The 17,349-nt window shown below is 34.7% G+C and overlaps 2 protein-coding genes across 2 annotated transcripts; one reads left to right on the plus strand and one right to left on the minus strand.

Moving 5' to 3' along the window:
• The first annotated feature begins 7,563 nt into the window (after window positions 1-7,563).
• LOC103411579 (ER lumen protein-retaining receptor) lies at window positions 7,564-10,393 on the plus strand. Its single transcript, XM_008350206.4, has 6 exons — window positions 7,564-7,984; window positions 8,889-9,154; window positions 9,371-9,486; window positions 9,678-9,751; window positions 9,906-9,969; window positions 10,052-10,393. The coding sequence occupies exons 1-6, from the start codon at window positions 7,894-7,896 to the stop codon at window positions 10,086-10,088; spliced, it is 648 nt and encodes a 215-aa protein (XP_008348428.1). The 5' UTR covers window positions 7,564-7,893; the 3' UTR covers window positions 10,089-10,393.
• Window positions 10,394-12,538: 2,145 nt separating this feature from the next.
• LOC103411580 (F-box protein FBW2-like) lies at window positions 12,539-14,481 on the minus strand. Its single transcript, XM_008350207.4, has 3 exons — window positions 14,301-14,481; window positions 13,682-14,040; window positions 12,539-13,274 (listed from the first exon to the last, which is right to left on the minus strand). Exons 2-3 carry the CDS (start codon window positions 14,038-14,040, stop codon window positions 12,725-12,727), a joined length of 909 nt encoding a protein of 302 aa, XP_008348429.1. The 5' UTR covers window positions 14,301-14,481; the 3' UTR covers window positions 12,539-12,724.
• Between the last annotated feature and the right edge of the window lie 2,868 nt (window positions 14,482-17,349).

The following is a 17,349-nucleotide window of genomic DNA, read 5'->3' on the forward strand; positions in this document are numbered from 1 at the left end:
AAGAAAAATGAACGTTTTATTTAGCGGAACAATCCTACATTTGCAACCGGATTCAATGAAATGAAGAGGATGACAGGTTTGGAGTTTCTTTTTAAGAAACTAATAATTTTGTTACTAGCAGTTATTTTATATTTAACAATTTTGTCAGTTTCAATCCGAGGCTTCTTTTGTTTCTGTATGAACACATGTTATATATAGTTGTTTATGCTTGCTTGATTTATGTTAACTAATTAGTATCTGAATTGTTATGTATGCATTGGATTGAGATTACTTTCCATTTACATTTAGGTTTTTATTTCTATTTTTAAAATGTATGAACTTATACACTTTTATTAATTTGTCATATAAATTAAAAATTTAAGAGATTTGTCACATCTAATTTATAAAATTATTAATTTGTCGTTTCACTCTAAGTTTTTCAACCAAAATAAGTAATGTGCAAAGGCACATGACTTGGTTTCAAGGTTATTTCAAACCCTTTAACTCGCGCCATGCCACTTCGAGATTGTTTTGAACATTTCAACTCCTTTTTTTAAGAATGCGATGGACCTCGTTGAATTCTCAAGGCTTGTAATTAGTTAAAGTCTATGTTAGTAAGCTTAATACACTTTTTTAGTAGTTAACTATAAAGTTTTTGAAAAAACACGACATTTTTTTCTTAGCCAAAATTTTGGGTTCGTACCAAAGAGAAGTAGATAACTTGTGAAAGGGATATCAAATGTCCGATGCCAATTTATTCCTCCACCTTCTAGTGTAAATATGTTATTGTATAAAAATAAAAATAAAAATAAAAACTTGTAAAAATGGTCAAAATTCGGGAATAATCATGAGCACAAGTTATGTGTAATGCACGTGATTAGTTTAGATAGAAAACTTAACGGAGTTAGGGTGGGATAACAAATTAATAATTTTGAAAATTTTGATATGACAAGTCGCGTAAAATTTTAGCTCATATGACAAACTGAAAAATATGTATAAGTTCATATGACATTTCAAAATATTTATGTTTAATTTTATTTACTTTTTAACCTGTTCAACAAAATTTGCTTTCTAACCTTTAATAGGTGCGGTTAAACTGACTAAATGACCCCAAGATTTACTCATGGATCATGAATGCCAAAAGCCCAAAACGAAGGAAAATCCAAATTCAACCAAATAAGTCTCAAAAGCCCAACATCACTAATGTAAAATCATCACAAATTATTCAAGTTCCTTAACATGTGTTTAATTAGCTCAATTCCTTCTCTTAAATATGAGACTCGCATTCAAGCAAAGAGAACATTCAGAAAAGAAGCAAGTTCAAGCCATTGAAATTAGATAACCTCTTTGGCAAACCATACACCAAATACTCAAAGATTTTCGTGTTGCTAGTTCAAGCTCGTTGAGAAATACCAAACACAAAACGAGCGTCGATTCCTTCCCTACCAAACTCGAAAATCACTGACCACATAACACTTTTCGTGATATGAATTTGTTCAGCATTAAGCTAGATGGTCCTTGATCAAATTTCAATATAGTCCAAAATTAAGTGTTCACCACGCTTAAATTAACCAAATATTGAAGAAATTCCGCGCCCCCTAAAAAAAAAATTGTGTGTTAGGAAATGTCGACGATTTAATAGAGTAATATTTTCAAGAGATGTTGTACCTAGACATCTATTAACACACAAATTTTTCTATACACATGGACATGGTCTTATCTTATTGGTTTGCACGAAATTTCGTGTATACTACAGAGTTCGTAAAATGCGAACGAGTATTGATAAGAATTGTGTAATTCTACCAAACAATCATGACACAAGCCACACACCATATCATATCAGTGCTGAGGACCTGAGGTGATATGGTTCTCTTGCTGTAACCAGTTTGTTATAGTTTGTTACAGTGGGTTTCTTGCTTTAGTCTTTAGGTATGGGATCGAGAGCTCCTAGTAGCACCCATCACTTTTGCTTTCCTCACCCAACAAACTTTGGAAATCTTGTTTTGCCATTAATAATTTAAAACTAAAAAGCTGAAATAGAAAGTCTAACTTGAGAGATTCTTTGTTGTAACCGGTGACACCATGTGATAATTATCTAACGATTATATGATGTTTTATTTGAATTCATGACAACATTTATATCATCAGTAGTATTATTGAGATAACATGTATTGGTTTCAAGAGAGTATCTCTCCGTTAACTCATATATGACCAGACCTCTACCGCTTTCTTCACTCACTCTCTCTCCTCCTCGTAGTTTTTTTCTAGGGATAATTTGATTGCAGCCCCTAATCCTTAACATTCTTTGATTAAAACCTTAATAGTATTCAAAGTTTGATCAAGGTCCCTTGACTTTGTACACATCATTATATTACTATTAATATTTATATTTTTATAGTTTTGACATTAATTGTTTGATATTTTCTGAGGTTTATAATCCTATAAATTTAAAATCCCTCATTATAATACTATTAGACACGGTTATAATAAAAAAATTCAAACATTTTAATTGAATAAATGGATAAAAACTATGTAAAAATAAGAAATAATAAATGGCAAAAGAATGTATCCATAGTGTTAAAAAAATTGGTACATTTCACATATAACAAAGTGGTACATTAATAAAGAAGAATGGGTACATTATAAATAAATTAGGGTACAAATAAAAGATTAAAAATTATGAGTACAAATGAATTTTTAAAAATATAATATAGGTGCTAAAAGAAATTAATAAATGGGTACAAAATAAAACTAAAAAGAAAATACTACAAATTTAAAAAAAAAATGTTGCAAATTAAAAGTGGGTACAAACTAAAAATATAAATATATGATACAAAGTTTAGGCATAAAACATAAATATACCATATGTAATTTTTCTATCATTGATTAAATATACAATGTCACGTAATGGTATACAAATGGGTACAAACACAAATAAAACTTTAAAAAATATGGGCACAAAAAGAAACTAATATATGGGTACAAATTAAAAATGAAAAGAAAATTGGTACAAATTAAAAAATATTTGCAAATTAAAATTGGTACAAACTAAAAATAAAAATATATGATAAAAAATTTAGCCATAAATATAAATATACTAATTGTAACATTTTTAACACTAAAGGAATATATTTAAAACTAAAAATATTTTATTATTCAAATAATTAATGATGTTATTAATACCCAAGGACCTTGATCAAAAATTGAAAATAAATAGGATTTTAATCAATGGAGTAACAAAAAGAAGGATGTGAACCTAATTTTCCCTTTTTTCTAATTCTAATAATGGTGAACTAGAAGTTGAAATATTTGAGTTTTTAATGTACGAATTGATACTGAAACTCTAAGTTTATGCATAAATACCAATTGAACATATTCAGTTTTGATTTTATGAAATACAAAGATTATTTTACACGACTTCACATGATATTAATCGTCGGAGTATAACGACTTATTGTGATCTTTTTCTCTCACTTTCCTTCATTTTCTTGCTCACCAAACACTGTTCTTGTGCGATTTTCTTCTCAAATTTTCTCTGCCAATCTGTAATGTCTTCCATTTTGAATCCTTCATCGCCCGACGCAACTTGTATTCATTCTTAGCATCTCGTCTTACGCCAACTTCAAACCCTAGCTCTATGATTCCATCTGTCACAATTCAAAATAGGGTTGCAATGAGAAATATGTATGCAATACGTGAATTTTGGGCAAGTTTCTTTTCTTTTAAAAACCAAATGAGAAATATGTATGAAATACGTGAATTTTGCTTGTCTTATTGAAAATGTGTAAAAGAATACATGTATAGCTGTGTTAGTAAGTGTTTAGCACGTCCGTAATTGTTTAGGACATCTCCAAACGAATGAACATAATCCAGTTCAAAATTATAGCCGTGCAAGAATTTTTTTTAATGAACAATGTTAAGTCATATTTATATATCATCTCCAAGCGAAGAGGCTAAACATAACTCTTTCAATAAAAAAGTGTTTGAGGTGAATAGAATGCAAAAATTTGGATTTAAAATGAAATAAAATAGTATAAAAAAGGTGAAGAGGATGTGAGAAAGCCGTTGGAGCCTTGGGATAAATATGGGCGTTGGATCAAATGGCAAATTGAAGCATCTAGTGCTGGGTCCCAGCAAATAGGTTGGCTATTAGGCTAAGGCCATCTCCAACCAAGCTGGCCAAAGGGCTATAGGCCAAAACATAGTCTGTTTTGACACAAAACCCATCTCTAATGGTGGGCTGGGCCAAAAAATTTGGGACCCACCGGACCAAAATATAGCCAAATGACCAGAGGGCTAGGCAAACATAGCCAACCAACCAGCCCTGAAAGTTAGGCCTAGCTGTGCTGCTAGCTGACGTCATGTAGACCTTTTTTTTTCAAAGACGAAATTAAAAAAATAAAAAAGATAATTTTTTCTTATAAATACCTAAGACATTTCTTGTTACAGCCCGTCTCGAACTACTTAATTCGACGGTGTGAAATGATGGTTTTACCCTTAAACGTGGGTAGTGGTGTGTGCATGACTTAGTTTAAGTCCCAAGTTATTTTCCTAAGTGTGGAGCTAATTGGAAGTCAAGTTGTTTTGTTATTTTGGTTGGTTGGAGTGGACAATTTTGGACCACACATACACCCCAACACTCCCTCTCTCTCCTACCCGTGTGCTTTCTCTCATTCCTCTCGGAATTTCCCTTATTATCCGTACAACTGTACGGACAACCCTTCGAACCACATCAAAGCCTCACGGATCAAACCATTTAAGATCACCACTTTGTCCCTTGTGTTCTCTGGAGTCGAGAGATACCTTTGTTTTTAAGAAAGGACGTCGGGAACCCTGAGTTTTCATAAGCTCCGGCGCAGTAAATAGTGTCTTGATCGTGATTGTGGGCGACCTAGGAAGTTTGAGGACTCAAAAAGGTATTATTCTAACTTCCTTGACGGTTTGGAGTAGTCTTGGAGTAGTTTTAACGTCGAGATTGTGGAAACCAGAAAACCCTGATTAGAGCATTGTTCACATGGTCGAAATTATGGACGTTTCAGGTGATTTAAAGCTTGTAGGAAGTTTTGGACCATCCTCACGAAGCTCGGAGAAGAAAAATGAAGTGATTTGGACGTCGAAAAGTTGAGATTCGACGAGTTGTAGGTTTGGCCGGAGTATCGAGGAATTTTACGGCGAATTCTGTGGGTTTTAGGGTTTTTAAAAGGTATGGTTGTGTTCTATTTGTAGTAAGCTTTAAATTGGGTTAAGTTTTCATGCAAATTGGTTGAGAAATGGACGTGAAATGAAGGTTTAAAGAAATTCCCAGTTTCCAGCGCTGGCGACGGTCGTCGAAGTTCTGAGTTAAGGGATGATGGAATATTCCGTCAACTTTGACGGAATATTCCTAACGGCGTTGGTTAGTTTAATGGTTTCTGTTATTATTTAACGGAATATTCCTAACAGGGTTAAGGGATTCCGTTAGGGTCTCTGCGCGTGGGCGGCGCGTGTTGCCGTGCCTTGGCCGGCGCATGAGGGCGCGTGGGGTCATGAAAAATTATTCTAAAAATATGGGGACGTTCGTGAGGTTGTGTAGATCACGTTGGTATATTTATACACCTCATTTGAGCAATGTATGAGAAGTTATTAGCTAGTTTTGTCTATGTGCTTTAAAGTAGCGTTTTTATAGTTGTTTCGTATATAGGGGAGACTTATCCCGATGACGAGCGCGGTCAAGGGCGACTCGGGGGCTACAACCCTTCGACATACTAGTGAGTGGGCTTTTGGTTTTCAGTATATACTTATATACTTGATATTTTCCCAGAAAATGCGTTTAAATGAAAGTATGCCTTGAATGCCATGCATATAAATTTATAGTTCGTATATGAATTAGTATATGATGCATAATATATAATTGTGGTGCAGTGGACGCTCAAGTAAGCCCAGGTGAGTTTATGAATTGTGAATGTGAATAACGGTTATGATTATTTGAGAAGCATAGAGCTCATAAACCTACACCTAGGGTGATTGTGATTTAGCCAGAGATATGGCACATGCCTGTTTATAATGTCACATCCCGCACCATATGCTCAAATTGGATCAAATTTAGGTGCACAGTCTTGTCGTACAGACCATCATAGGTGGTTCCGACTCGTAGGTGACTAGCGATTTATGGCGCAACTATCATGAGAGCGTAGTATTGAGCATAACTATATTACACCCAATCTTGTCGTACAGACCCTTTTAGTGGTTCCGACTTATGTGCAGTGTAGTGCCGTATAGGTCATTGTAATGACTCCGGCTAGATTGAATAATGAGCTATGAACTCAGCCGTACAGACTTATGCAGGGGATTTCGGCTAATATGTTATTTTCCATAAATTTATTCTCACCTGAATTACTTATTCTGTTTATATCTTAGCATGGCATACTTAGGAATATGTTATGTGAGGCATGATTTGAATTGAGATATTTATATATATTTAGGCATATGTGTATATTCTATCTCTGGGAAAAGTTATACATGTTTTACGGCGATGGGTTAGAGCATTTTAATAATGAAATGATTTTGAAAAACATTTGTTTTTGCCCACTCACATTTTCTGTTTTACGCCCCTCCAGGTTTTAGGTTGACTGTCTGTTGGTGGTGTGTTAGGAATTCAGTAGTTCTGACATAACTAAATAATTGTAGGACATTTGTTGGTACTGTATAACTAGTACTTGTCCTATTGGACTGTACCTAGACTTTCTACGCTCTGATTAGGAGTATTTACACTTATATCTCACTTCTAGCACTTCCTGTTTATTAATGCACATTAGTAGCTTTCGATTTTTTATTTATTCGTATGTTTCTTATCTTTATTGCTTTCACATTGTGCACATGGCTACGTCACCTCATGTGACGGCCAGCATGCCTCGATCTCGGTCGGGGTGTGTCATTTCTACACCATTTCTCACATTATTTTCACAATTTCATACTATCTTACCTCATTTTAATGTCTAAGTCGTTAACATGCAAGTAAAATTAAAATATTTAATAACATGAAACGTAAAACAACATTTACCGACAAGTGATTCTCAAAATATGTCAAAAAACCTTATTTTAATATGATAGTTTAATTTAATTAACCGATAAAATTAAAGAACAAACTTAAAATAATAAATTATTAAGGAGGCTAAAAAATAGCCCCATTCGGTTAGAAATTGTATATAATCTGAACAAGGGTTAAAGATAGCACATTCAATTGGAGATGGCCTGAACTTGGCCAGCCTGATGCCCCATTGGTCATATTTTGGCTTGGTGAGCTTCATCAATTTTTAGTCGAACCTTTGGTTAGAGTTGGGTTTTGTCCAAATCAAAACGTGTTAGGCTCTAGCCCTCTCAATTAGAGTTGGCCTTATTGTTTCCCTTCCAATAATATGAGAGATATTGGACAAATCCATAGGTTGTCTTTTTTTTTTTTTTTTTCCGGAAAGGGATTCTTTCCGGATCTCTTCATTCTAATATACTAAATCAGGGAATCCGTACCGTTGAAATTTGATCCAACGACTACAAGTAGAGGCTTATTTTAAAAATTATAATAACTTCAGTTATTGGATCAAATTTTAGCAGCACGAATTTTCTAATTTGGTAAATTAGGAGGAAGGGATCTGGTCCGTTTTTTTTTTTTTTTTTTCTTCTCCTTTTACTTTTGGTAATTTCTTAACAGTTACTATTTGCTCATCTATATAGCTTCTTGCTGTCCTAAAAATCCAGGAAAGCGCAAATTAGGAAAGAATCGAAATCAATAATATAGTCGAAGAAGAAACCCATTCTTTGTGGGAGGTGGATCAAATGGGAGGAGAGATCTGCAAACGCATCGGATAAAAATATTATCCAGTTGATCCAAACACCCCCATAACCCCCACACTTTCAAGTTTCCTCCATCAAAGAGAGAAGATGAATATATTCAGATTAGCAGGGGATATGACCCATTTGGCCAGCGTTCTGGTTTTGCTTCTCAAGATCCACACTATCAAATCCTGTTCTGGTTAGCTTCCTCTTCCTCTTTTCAATTTCTGTGAATTTAGCTCCCAATTAGTCGTCTTTTGTGATTTCATTTTCTGGGTTTTGTTTGGTTGCTGAGAAATGGCGGAATACAAGGAAAAATTTGAAGCATTTTCGTTTTGTTTTCGCTGTTTTGGGTTACATGTCTGAGTTTTCTAGATTTCTGGAGGATGAGTTTACTTAGTTTAAGCTAAACATTATGAGATCTAGGGTTTAATGTTTCTGCAAAATTGGATTGACTTAGTTGTAAACATTATGAAATAAAAATTGAGCACCAATTAACAATGGGTGCTTCGAAGTGAACTTTTGATGCAAAACTAAAAGATTTAGAAATTCTGCAGTGCAACTGACTAGGCATATCAAGGACGAGGTCATGTGGTTGATGTTTGTAGTCATGTGGACCATATTATTTAGTCTGAAGGGAAACACAAGTTGCAAGATTATAAAGAGCTTCTTCACAATTAGGGTTCTGTATGAGTTTGTAAGTGAAAGATTTTATTAAATTCATATAAGGAGTTTGCACAATCGGACTGGGATGATGGCGTAGAGGTATGTGTATGAGGGGTGCTTGGCCGGTTCATTAAGGAGAAAGGACCAAGGACAAAGATATACCTATATGAGGGGTTCTAGGATGTATATGGAGGGGCATGAATTAATGTAGTGTATGCAAATTATCACGTGATCCTAAACGTCCACCAAATTGGAAAATAATTTCTTTAAAATAGGTTGAAACATTTGACTGCATCCAGTACATCATATGCTAAATTGATTGTCGAGTATCTAATAATTAATTGTAATGTCCTATTCTTTTCGCTCCTAATCTAGTATGTAATGCCTGCTTGAAACTTGTATTGTCTCTTAAGTTCTACTTCGCTTGTTCTGCTCAGGTGTTTCCTTGAAGACTCAAGAACTCTATGCTCTTGTCTTTGCAACCCGCTATTTGGATATTTTTGTTACCTACGTCTCGTTTTATAATACTGTGATGAAGTTGATATTTTTGGGTAGCTCTTTCTCAATTGTTTGGTACATAAGGCGCCACAGGGTTGTTCGGAGATCATATGATAAGGACCAAGACACATTCCGCCATTTATTTCTTCTGCTCCCTTGTCTTGTTTTGGCCCTGGTTATAAATGAGAAGTTCACTTTTAAAGAGGTATCTATTTAATTCCATTTATTTCTTATTGGATAATTTGATGATATCCTTTTATCTTCTATGTTTTGTGGCTTCGATGTTGTTCATGTTCTAGTCGAACTGTTTGACCACATTCAGGTTTGCAGTAAAAGTATCAATTGAGATTATGACAGAGCAAATACCGTTCTTTTCACATTGCTCACATTCTTGTGTGCTTTTATTAAATTGATTGAGCAGGTGATGTGGACGTTTTCCATATATTTGGAAGCAGTTGCCATACTTCCTCAACTGGTGCTGTTGCAAAGGACAAGAAACATTGATAACTTAACAGGGCAATATGTTTTCCTTCTTGGGTAGTAACTACTTTTGACTTGCGTGTGGTACTTCAGAAATATAAACTGTGGTTCCCCTATATATAAGATTGTATTTGATACATTATACGTTTTTCTTTTATCACAATGCTTTGTTGTGTTCTCATGCTCATCATGTTTTCCAGCATCATATTTATGCTGTATGTGACCGTAATTTGAATCTCTTATTACAGAGCATATCGAGCATTATACATATTGAACTGGATTTATCGCTACTTTACTGAGGAACACTATGTCCACTGGATAAGTATGATCTCTCTCTCTCTCTCTCTCTCTGTGGACGTGTTATCTTGTGATCTGTCATACATTCTCACTTCAACTAAATACCACTTCTTGTTGTATCTTCTTATGTCTTTGCTTAATGCGCACTTCTCAATTATGCCGTTTTTCTGTTCCTACAGCTTGGATCGCAGGGATTATCCAGACTTTGCTCTATGCTGATTTCTTCTACTATTACTTCCAGAGGTATAAGCTTAGCCATTTTCTTCATATCAGTAGCATATGGTATAGTTGTACGAAACGCTGACTTCCTTTTATTGTTCTGCAGCTGGAAGAACAGCGTAAAGCTCGAGCTACCAGCTTGAAAGGGTCTTACATGTCTACTGCCTGTCAAAGGTTGCAAAAGGATACTTGAATCAGTGGTATTTTGCAGAAGCTTCACATTTCCTTTAAATTTTTTTCCCCTTTGAATCTGTGGTAGTATTTGTTGCTCCACGACAAATATTCAACGTTGTCATTAAAGCGGGGATTGGACTCGTAAAACTATATTACTCAGTTTGTAGCACAGTACTTAACACTCTCCACCAAACAGTTTGTATGGATGGTATTTTAAGATGAAAATGTTGTACTGCAAAAAATTTTAGGGAATTTTAACAAAATGTTATCGGTATTGTTCACTTTAACAAAAAACCATATTTTTACACTAAAAAATCAATCCGGGTACTATTCACTTTACTCTTTATTTTGTTTTTATAGTTAAAACTCAAAATTTTCATGTTATTTTCATTAGGTTTCCTAATTTTTTAATCATGCGTTTATTTTATGTCAATCGGTGTGTGTAAAGTTTTAAAGGGAAACAATTTTCTCGCTTCCTTTTTCTCCTCTGGCACTCCATTGCTTGTTTCTTTCCCTTGATTCACCGTGGATTTGTTCAATCTCTGGCTGAAAACAAGGGGAGTATAAGGGGATAAAGACGGAGGTGAAAATCATTTCTCACAAGTTAAATGTATGTGAAATGTTGTCACATGACACGCTGTGTTCAACATTTAGCCATCTTCTCAAAAGTTAAATGTATTTGAAGCACAAGAAAGACAAAGATTGAACTTGGTCCAAAACAGTCTCCTATTCGAGAGAAATCTAGAGATGATGATGATTAAAGAATGAATGGTTCTGTATAAACAGTAATGATGATCGCCATCATCGTTCAATAAGGCATGATTTCTTACATGTAAGAATCCAAGTATTGTTTGGGAAGGAAAATTAATGAAAAGAACTTGAAAACCTTGAGTTTTAACAATAAAGACAAAATAAAAGATAAAGTGAATAGTAACAGAATTGATTTTTTAATGTAAAAATGTGATTTTTCGTTAAAATAAACAGTACCATAAGTTTTTTTATTAAAGTTCCTAAAATAAATCCTTGAAGCCGTTGAAACATAATTGACACTTTGAGGCTTGAAATGAATTTTTTACCCATTCAAGTGAGATAATCAAAGGGTTAGGATGCAAAATTCGATGCAGAAGAGTTTATGAACGTTACGTGGAAGTAACTACAAAAAATAAATAATAAAATAATAAAAAATCAATGATCCTCAAATTTTCAGACGTTTGCTCGGCCTGGAGCAGCTCGGCCACTCCTTCTGGGCCTCCTCGCAGCGCTCCAAGAGACTTTCAAGCTCGTTCATGAGAGGTTCGTCGGCACGAACCGAGTCATCGACTATGTTTAGAAACTCGGTCAGGTCTACAACTTTCTGGGAATATTGGTGCAGATGCTCCAGGAATTCGACATACTTGTCTACATCACTATTAAATATTTCTTCAACTTTTGCGCACAGAAAATGGGACTTATCGTCAATCTCTTTATTTTCCAGTCGCATATTCTGTCTCTTTTCTTTCAACTCCCCCTCCATCTCCCCAGGAGTCTGGGGACGTTTTGGGGCCATAATTCTGCGCATTCCACTCTGTGAAAACTCCTCGTCTTGTAGCTTGCGTTTCGACCCGATTTTCTTCATTCTGTATTGTGAGAGAGAGAGAGAGGGGCACGCGATCGATTTGAGCAAATTGGGGTTGTGATGAAAATTGTTCAGAGAGAAGGGATTGTGATGGTTTGGTGGGTAGATATATAGGTTTAAGTGGCTATTTCCAAATCCGACTGGGAATTGGAATTGGAAATACTAGCCGTTAAGTTCCTTGCGAGTTGGGTAACTTACTTCTTTCAATTTTGTTTTCCTAATCTGTTATGGAAATCACAATCAGACTAACAATCGAATACCTGAGCAGTGAAGGTGTGTTCGTTTTTTCAATTCTTTTTTTCAGTTTATATTTTGTGCATTGTAATTTTTACTGTTAGAGTAATAAAAATAAAATGAGATAATAAGTCAAAAAATTCCATACATACATGTTATATATTGTAAAAACGATACTATTCAGACACAAAAAAATGTCATACTTGCTGACACACTCTCTAATAATGTGGTCATAATAATAGTGCATGAGACTCGTATGTATTCGTCAATAGCGGAGTTGTCCATCAATAAAAAATGAACACCAATCACGCTCTCTATACACCTCCTAAGATAAAAAGTCATTTAGGAACTCCTAAATCTAAAGGAAAGAAAGAGATAGTCGTAATGAAGTAAAACTTTTCTGAAGAGCCGTGTGACCCAAGTCAACACGGCTCCCCGCTTTGCGAGAGTCGGGGAGGGAACATCTATCATATGACTAACTTTTATCTTTTTAGCTAAACTTTTGTTCAGCAGGATTGGAATGCTCGTAGTTTTATTAATTGTGTGTCTAAATGGAATGAATTGGAAATATAGGTCTAACATATGCGATATCTTCATAAGTATAAACACAAGTTACAGTCCCCTAAACGAAATAGGGATTTTGGACGATAATAATTTTACAAACTATATATGCTAAGCATTCACGTTTAGAGCAAATTATATAATTTAATGTGCGATATTTTAGAACATCATCAGATGTTTGGTGTTGAACTTCCTTCACTCATTAACCTCCTCGTCAACCTCTTCTTCATCACCATCAACCTCAGCAAACATTGTAGAGAATTGAGAGAAATCAAAGTTCTGCATTTCCGACATCATAGCTTCCATAGCAACAGAAATTTCAGAGCGCTCTTTTGATCCCTCGCACATAAACATCTTAATGTTGGAAGCTAGCTGAGATATCTCCTCATCGTCCTCATTAAACCCAATACAATCACTGGCATCCAAATAATCAAGATCTTTGCAGCCCTGCAGTAAAACGACGAGACTGTCCCTATCAATGTTTGCCCGATGCAGGGTAAGCCGCTTGATATTAGGCACCAAGTTGACAATCGCCGTTGCCTCATCTTTTCCAACGTTTGCATTCGACAAGATTAAATGAAGAAGAAACTTGCAGCGGACGCTAACCACGGCAAGTATATTCTCCAATTTGTGGCAGCAGCCCAAAGACAGTATCGCCAACCATTTGAACTTTCCAATTAATTCTACATTTATGCTACCATACAGCAGAAATCTGGGTAAACCCAGAATCACAATGTCAGGACACCTGCAAAAAAGTAATAGTATATAAGCAATCCATGTCGAAGAAATTGAAGCAAAAGTGATACATTCTCATTCTCTAACAGAGAGGCGAGCCCTACCATTATATGTAGAACTAAATTATTTTTCTAGAGGGTGTGTCCTTTTTGTAATTAGACGCAATGGATGTTGCATGTCCCAGATAGAAAATAACAACAGTTCAAGGTATACCAAAAGACATAAAAAAATTGGGATGTGATATCCACACACCCCATTTTGCTTCTCACACTTTTTTAAATTTCGGCCGTCGGATCGAATGAATTGAAGAAGATCAACGAACAAAAATTATCAAGGGATGTGTGAGAAGTAAAATGGGGTGTGTGGATAGCACACTCTAAAAAAATAAATAAAAAAAGACAAGAAGAAACGACTTACACATTAGCAACATGCTCAAACGCTTCATCTGTGCAGCAACCAGGTAGCTTGACAGAAACAGCACTTCCGCGGCTACGATTGACTACAAGCTTTATAAAATCAGTGACAGAGAAGCGATCCTCACCGACCCGATATTCAGTAAGAAATCTATCGTAAAAGGGATATGGATCGAACTCAAAAGGTTCGGGTTCAAATTCAGGGAAAACAAGATTTTTCCAGCATGAAGGATTTAGGGTTGCTTTGTGCCACGACTTGCACACAAAAGGGACATCCAACAGCAGCGACTCCACTCCAACTCTTTCAAATACTTTCACCAAGCAGTCCATCTTTAAGTCCTCCCATCTTCGTTCATCTTCCATCTACATTAATAGAAATACAGACATATAATATAAACATATATCAATATATCAGGAGTTATCAATCAACTAATTTTTATTTAATTAAATTTATTTAAAAATTTTAAGAAAATAAACGGAGAAAATAGAGAAAATAATCACCTTTCAACTTGAGGGATTATGAGAGAAAGTGTGCTAGTTTAAAGATAAATTATATAAGAAAACAAAGTAATGCTCGTTAATTCCTACAATTTAAATTCAAACCCTAAATGAACCCATCTTACCTTATCCTTCAATTTTGAATGTAGCGCAGAGGAAGTCGTTCCCAGAGAGAAAGAGTAAGCTCGCTGTGATGTCGCGTTGTAAGAAATCTGAGAAATCGTTCTGAGAAAAAGAGATTATTTGGGCAACTTCTGCTTTTTTTAAAGTTTTCAATGGTTATTTATTTTGTCGTAAGTTTTCAATGGTTGAGGCGTTTGAAGTTGCCCAACTTTTTCCCACCGCAGTAGTGCTGCTTTTTTAAAGTTAAAGTTGAATTCACACTTCTTCCAAAAAAAAAAAAAAAAGTTCAATTCACACTAAAATTCAACTGCTTTTTCTGCATTTGATCAAACTGAATTGGTGGGGAAAAAGTTAAATTAACACTAAAATTCAAAAGCAATTACAATGCTGCTTTCATTTCGGCTTTTCAGCTTTTGAGCAAATTAAGGCTGGTTTAGTATCGTTGTACTTTGAAATAAAAAACTGATTCTGCTGTGTTGTGAGAATAAGCTCATTTTTACTGCTTTATGTTTTCAACTTTTTTTTTTCACCCAAAATTGTGAAAATAAGCTGTTTTTAAGTGTTTACCAAACATTGTTTGAATTGAACTTTTTTTATACCCACTTTTTATAAAAGCATTACAATACCAATGAATTATTGAGAAAAAGTTAAATTCACACTTTAAAATGCTTTTTTATTTCAGCTTTTCTGCTTTTGCTCAAAGCCTCAAACTGAATTGGTGAGAAAAAGTTGAATTCATACTAAAATTCAAAAGCAGCTGAATTGAGTCCATCTCCAACTGATCGGCCAAAATATCATTGGCTAAAAATAGCTGAAAATGACATGAAAATCGTCTTCAACTGATGACCAGGTCAAAGGGCTTGTGGACCCCACCGTGCCAAAAACCACCAAATCAAACCAGTGGGCTAGCCATTTCCAGCAAGTATCTTACCTCATTTTATTTCAATTCTTCACATTCTATTCTCTTCCAATAATTTTCAAATGGCCACCTCTTTCAATAATCTTCCAATATGTTCGAAAATCTTATTTTAATATGGTAGTTTAATTTAATTAACTATATTAATTCAATTAAAATAATAAATTATGTTTGGCCTATGGCCCTTTGGCCTCCTTGATTGGAGATGGTTTTTTATGAAAGGGATATGTTTGGCCTCCTCGGTTGGAAATGGTATAAAATATGGCCTGACACTGTTCATTAAAATATAATTTCTTGCAGGGCTATAGGGTTAAACATAGCCCTTTGGCCCTACTTCGGTTGGAGATGGCCTGATGCTTTTATTTTAGCTTTTCTGCTTTTTCGCAAACTGAATTGGGAAGAGGTAGATGTTGGAGATTAAGCTTGTTGCAGGATTGAAGTTTGCTTGGATTTCAAGTTTCCTATAAAAGTTGAAGTGTTGTTCTTAGTTTTAGCTAGAACACTCGGTCACAATGTATGACTGGGATTAAAACATCTTAATGGCTTGTATTGTGCGATCTGTCTTTTCTATTAGAAGTTTAAGTGAAAACATGTGCTGCTCACATGGGATTTGTTAGCTCTAGACTTGTGTGAAGCGTGTGAGGCCTAACGGCTACATTCCTTTTGTTTATATGCCTTCATGCTTCTCGTGTGAAGATGAGTGTGATCCAATACATCACACTGCCCTAAGAGCAACGAACTCTCTCTGCAAGTTTAAAGAACATTCCTCTTGCCTTCATCATCACAATCTTCGTTCATTTTTTCAGATTTTGGAATCCAATTTTTACACAAAGTTAACAGCGGATAGGTTTAATAAAATTTTCAATATGCCTGTATTGTCCTCGTTTGTTTTTGAAAATGGTGCGAATTACCCTCGATCATTTTCACGATTGAACTTCTCTAGCAGTTTCTTCCAGCAGACCACAGGCGACGAGTTCTTTATGTTCCTATCTTCAAATTCGTCATGAGTTCTTTATGTTCATGGATTGCGCACCCCCGTTCTTTTTCTTCGATGAAGTAACTTATTTCCGTTTGAATTTTGTTTTCAGGACGATATATCAACATGACGGAGTGCTGCAAAAAGGAGGTTCAGTTGAGTTAACTTGTTAGAACTGGTGTCTATATTTTTAAGAATGTTGATGGGAAAGGACCAAAGAGCTTCGTTGATGCTTTATCTTCGAAGTTCTCTGTTGTATGACTTGATTGGTCCCTAAGTCGAGAAAGCATTCCTTCCTTGAATTCTGTGGTGTTAAGTTTGTATTGAACATGCTTAATTAGTTGAGTTTGTGTTCTGATTCTGTTGATGATCAGCCTAACGTGGAACCAAATTATCTAGGTTTTGCAAGGTCTTGGGTGCCGAAATTAGTCATAAGCGGAATACTGGCTCAGTGCTGATTCTTTTTTATGCTTTTATGATCAATCAATTCATTGTTGAAAGTAGTTAGTAACATACGAAACGACCATAGTACGTGTATTATTCGGCAACTTTGCTAGAAGTTTACTTTGAAAAGTTTGGCCATTTTTTTAATTTTAATATTTATTTATTTAAATCAATTACTTATTTTATTTTTAAAAAGTATATTAAAAATACGTGTAGAATATGTGAGTCTTATATGTATTACTGAAAAATATGTGAAAATAACGTGTATTAATGTGAATAGTACGTACGTGTTTAAAGCATGTATAGTACGTTGGAAATTTAAAAAACATATAATTTATTGATTTAACGAATCATTAAAACGTGTATGAAAAATAACATTATTTTGAATACTACGTAAATATATATATATGATAGGCATATTAATATTATACACGAATTGAAACAGACATTTAGACAAATTGGGCCATATCTTACAAAAACATTAAAACAAAGGTAATTAGGTCTATACTGATTTAGGGCCAAAATGGTTTTTATTTTACACGAATTGAAACGCTAGTTTTATATTTTTCTTTTTTTGACTCAAGCAATATTCTGAAGGGCTGTATCAAACTTAGAACCTCGACTATAAACAATAAACACTCTTAACCAACTTAGTTACGAATTTATTGCACGCTTTTTCTTTTTTGATCATTTCTCTCTTTTTCCTCCAAAAATT

Source organism: Malus domestica, chromosome 04, assembly GCF_042453785.1.
Source record: "Malus domestica chromosome 04, GDT2T_hap1".
Classification (NCBI taxonomy): domain Eukaryota; kingdom Viridiplantae; phylum Streptophyta; class Magnoliopsida; order Rosales; family Rosaceae; genus Malus; species Malus domestica.

Coding starts and splice junctions, on each gene's coding strand:
- LOC103411580 (XM_008350207.4), bottom strand. CDS start 14,040: ATGGAAGATGAACGAAGATGGGAGGACTTAAAGATGGACTGCTTGGTG. Junction 13,275..13,681: donor TTTGAGCATGTTGCTAATGT/GTAAGTCGTTTC, acceptor ACTTTTTTGCAG/GTGTCCTGACATTGTGATTC.
- LOC103411579 (XM_008350206.4), top strand. CDS start 7,894: ATGAATATATTCAGATTAGCAGGGGATATGACCCATTTGGCCAGCGTT. Junction 7,985..8,888: donor CACTATCAAATCCTGTTCTG/GTTAGCTTCCTC, acceptor TGTTCTGCTCAG/GTGTTTCCTTGAAGACTCAA. Junction 9,487..9,677: donor CAATATGTTTTCCTTCTTGG/GTAGTAACTACT, acceptor CTCTTATTACAG/AGCATATCGAGCATTATACA.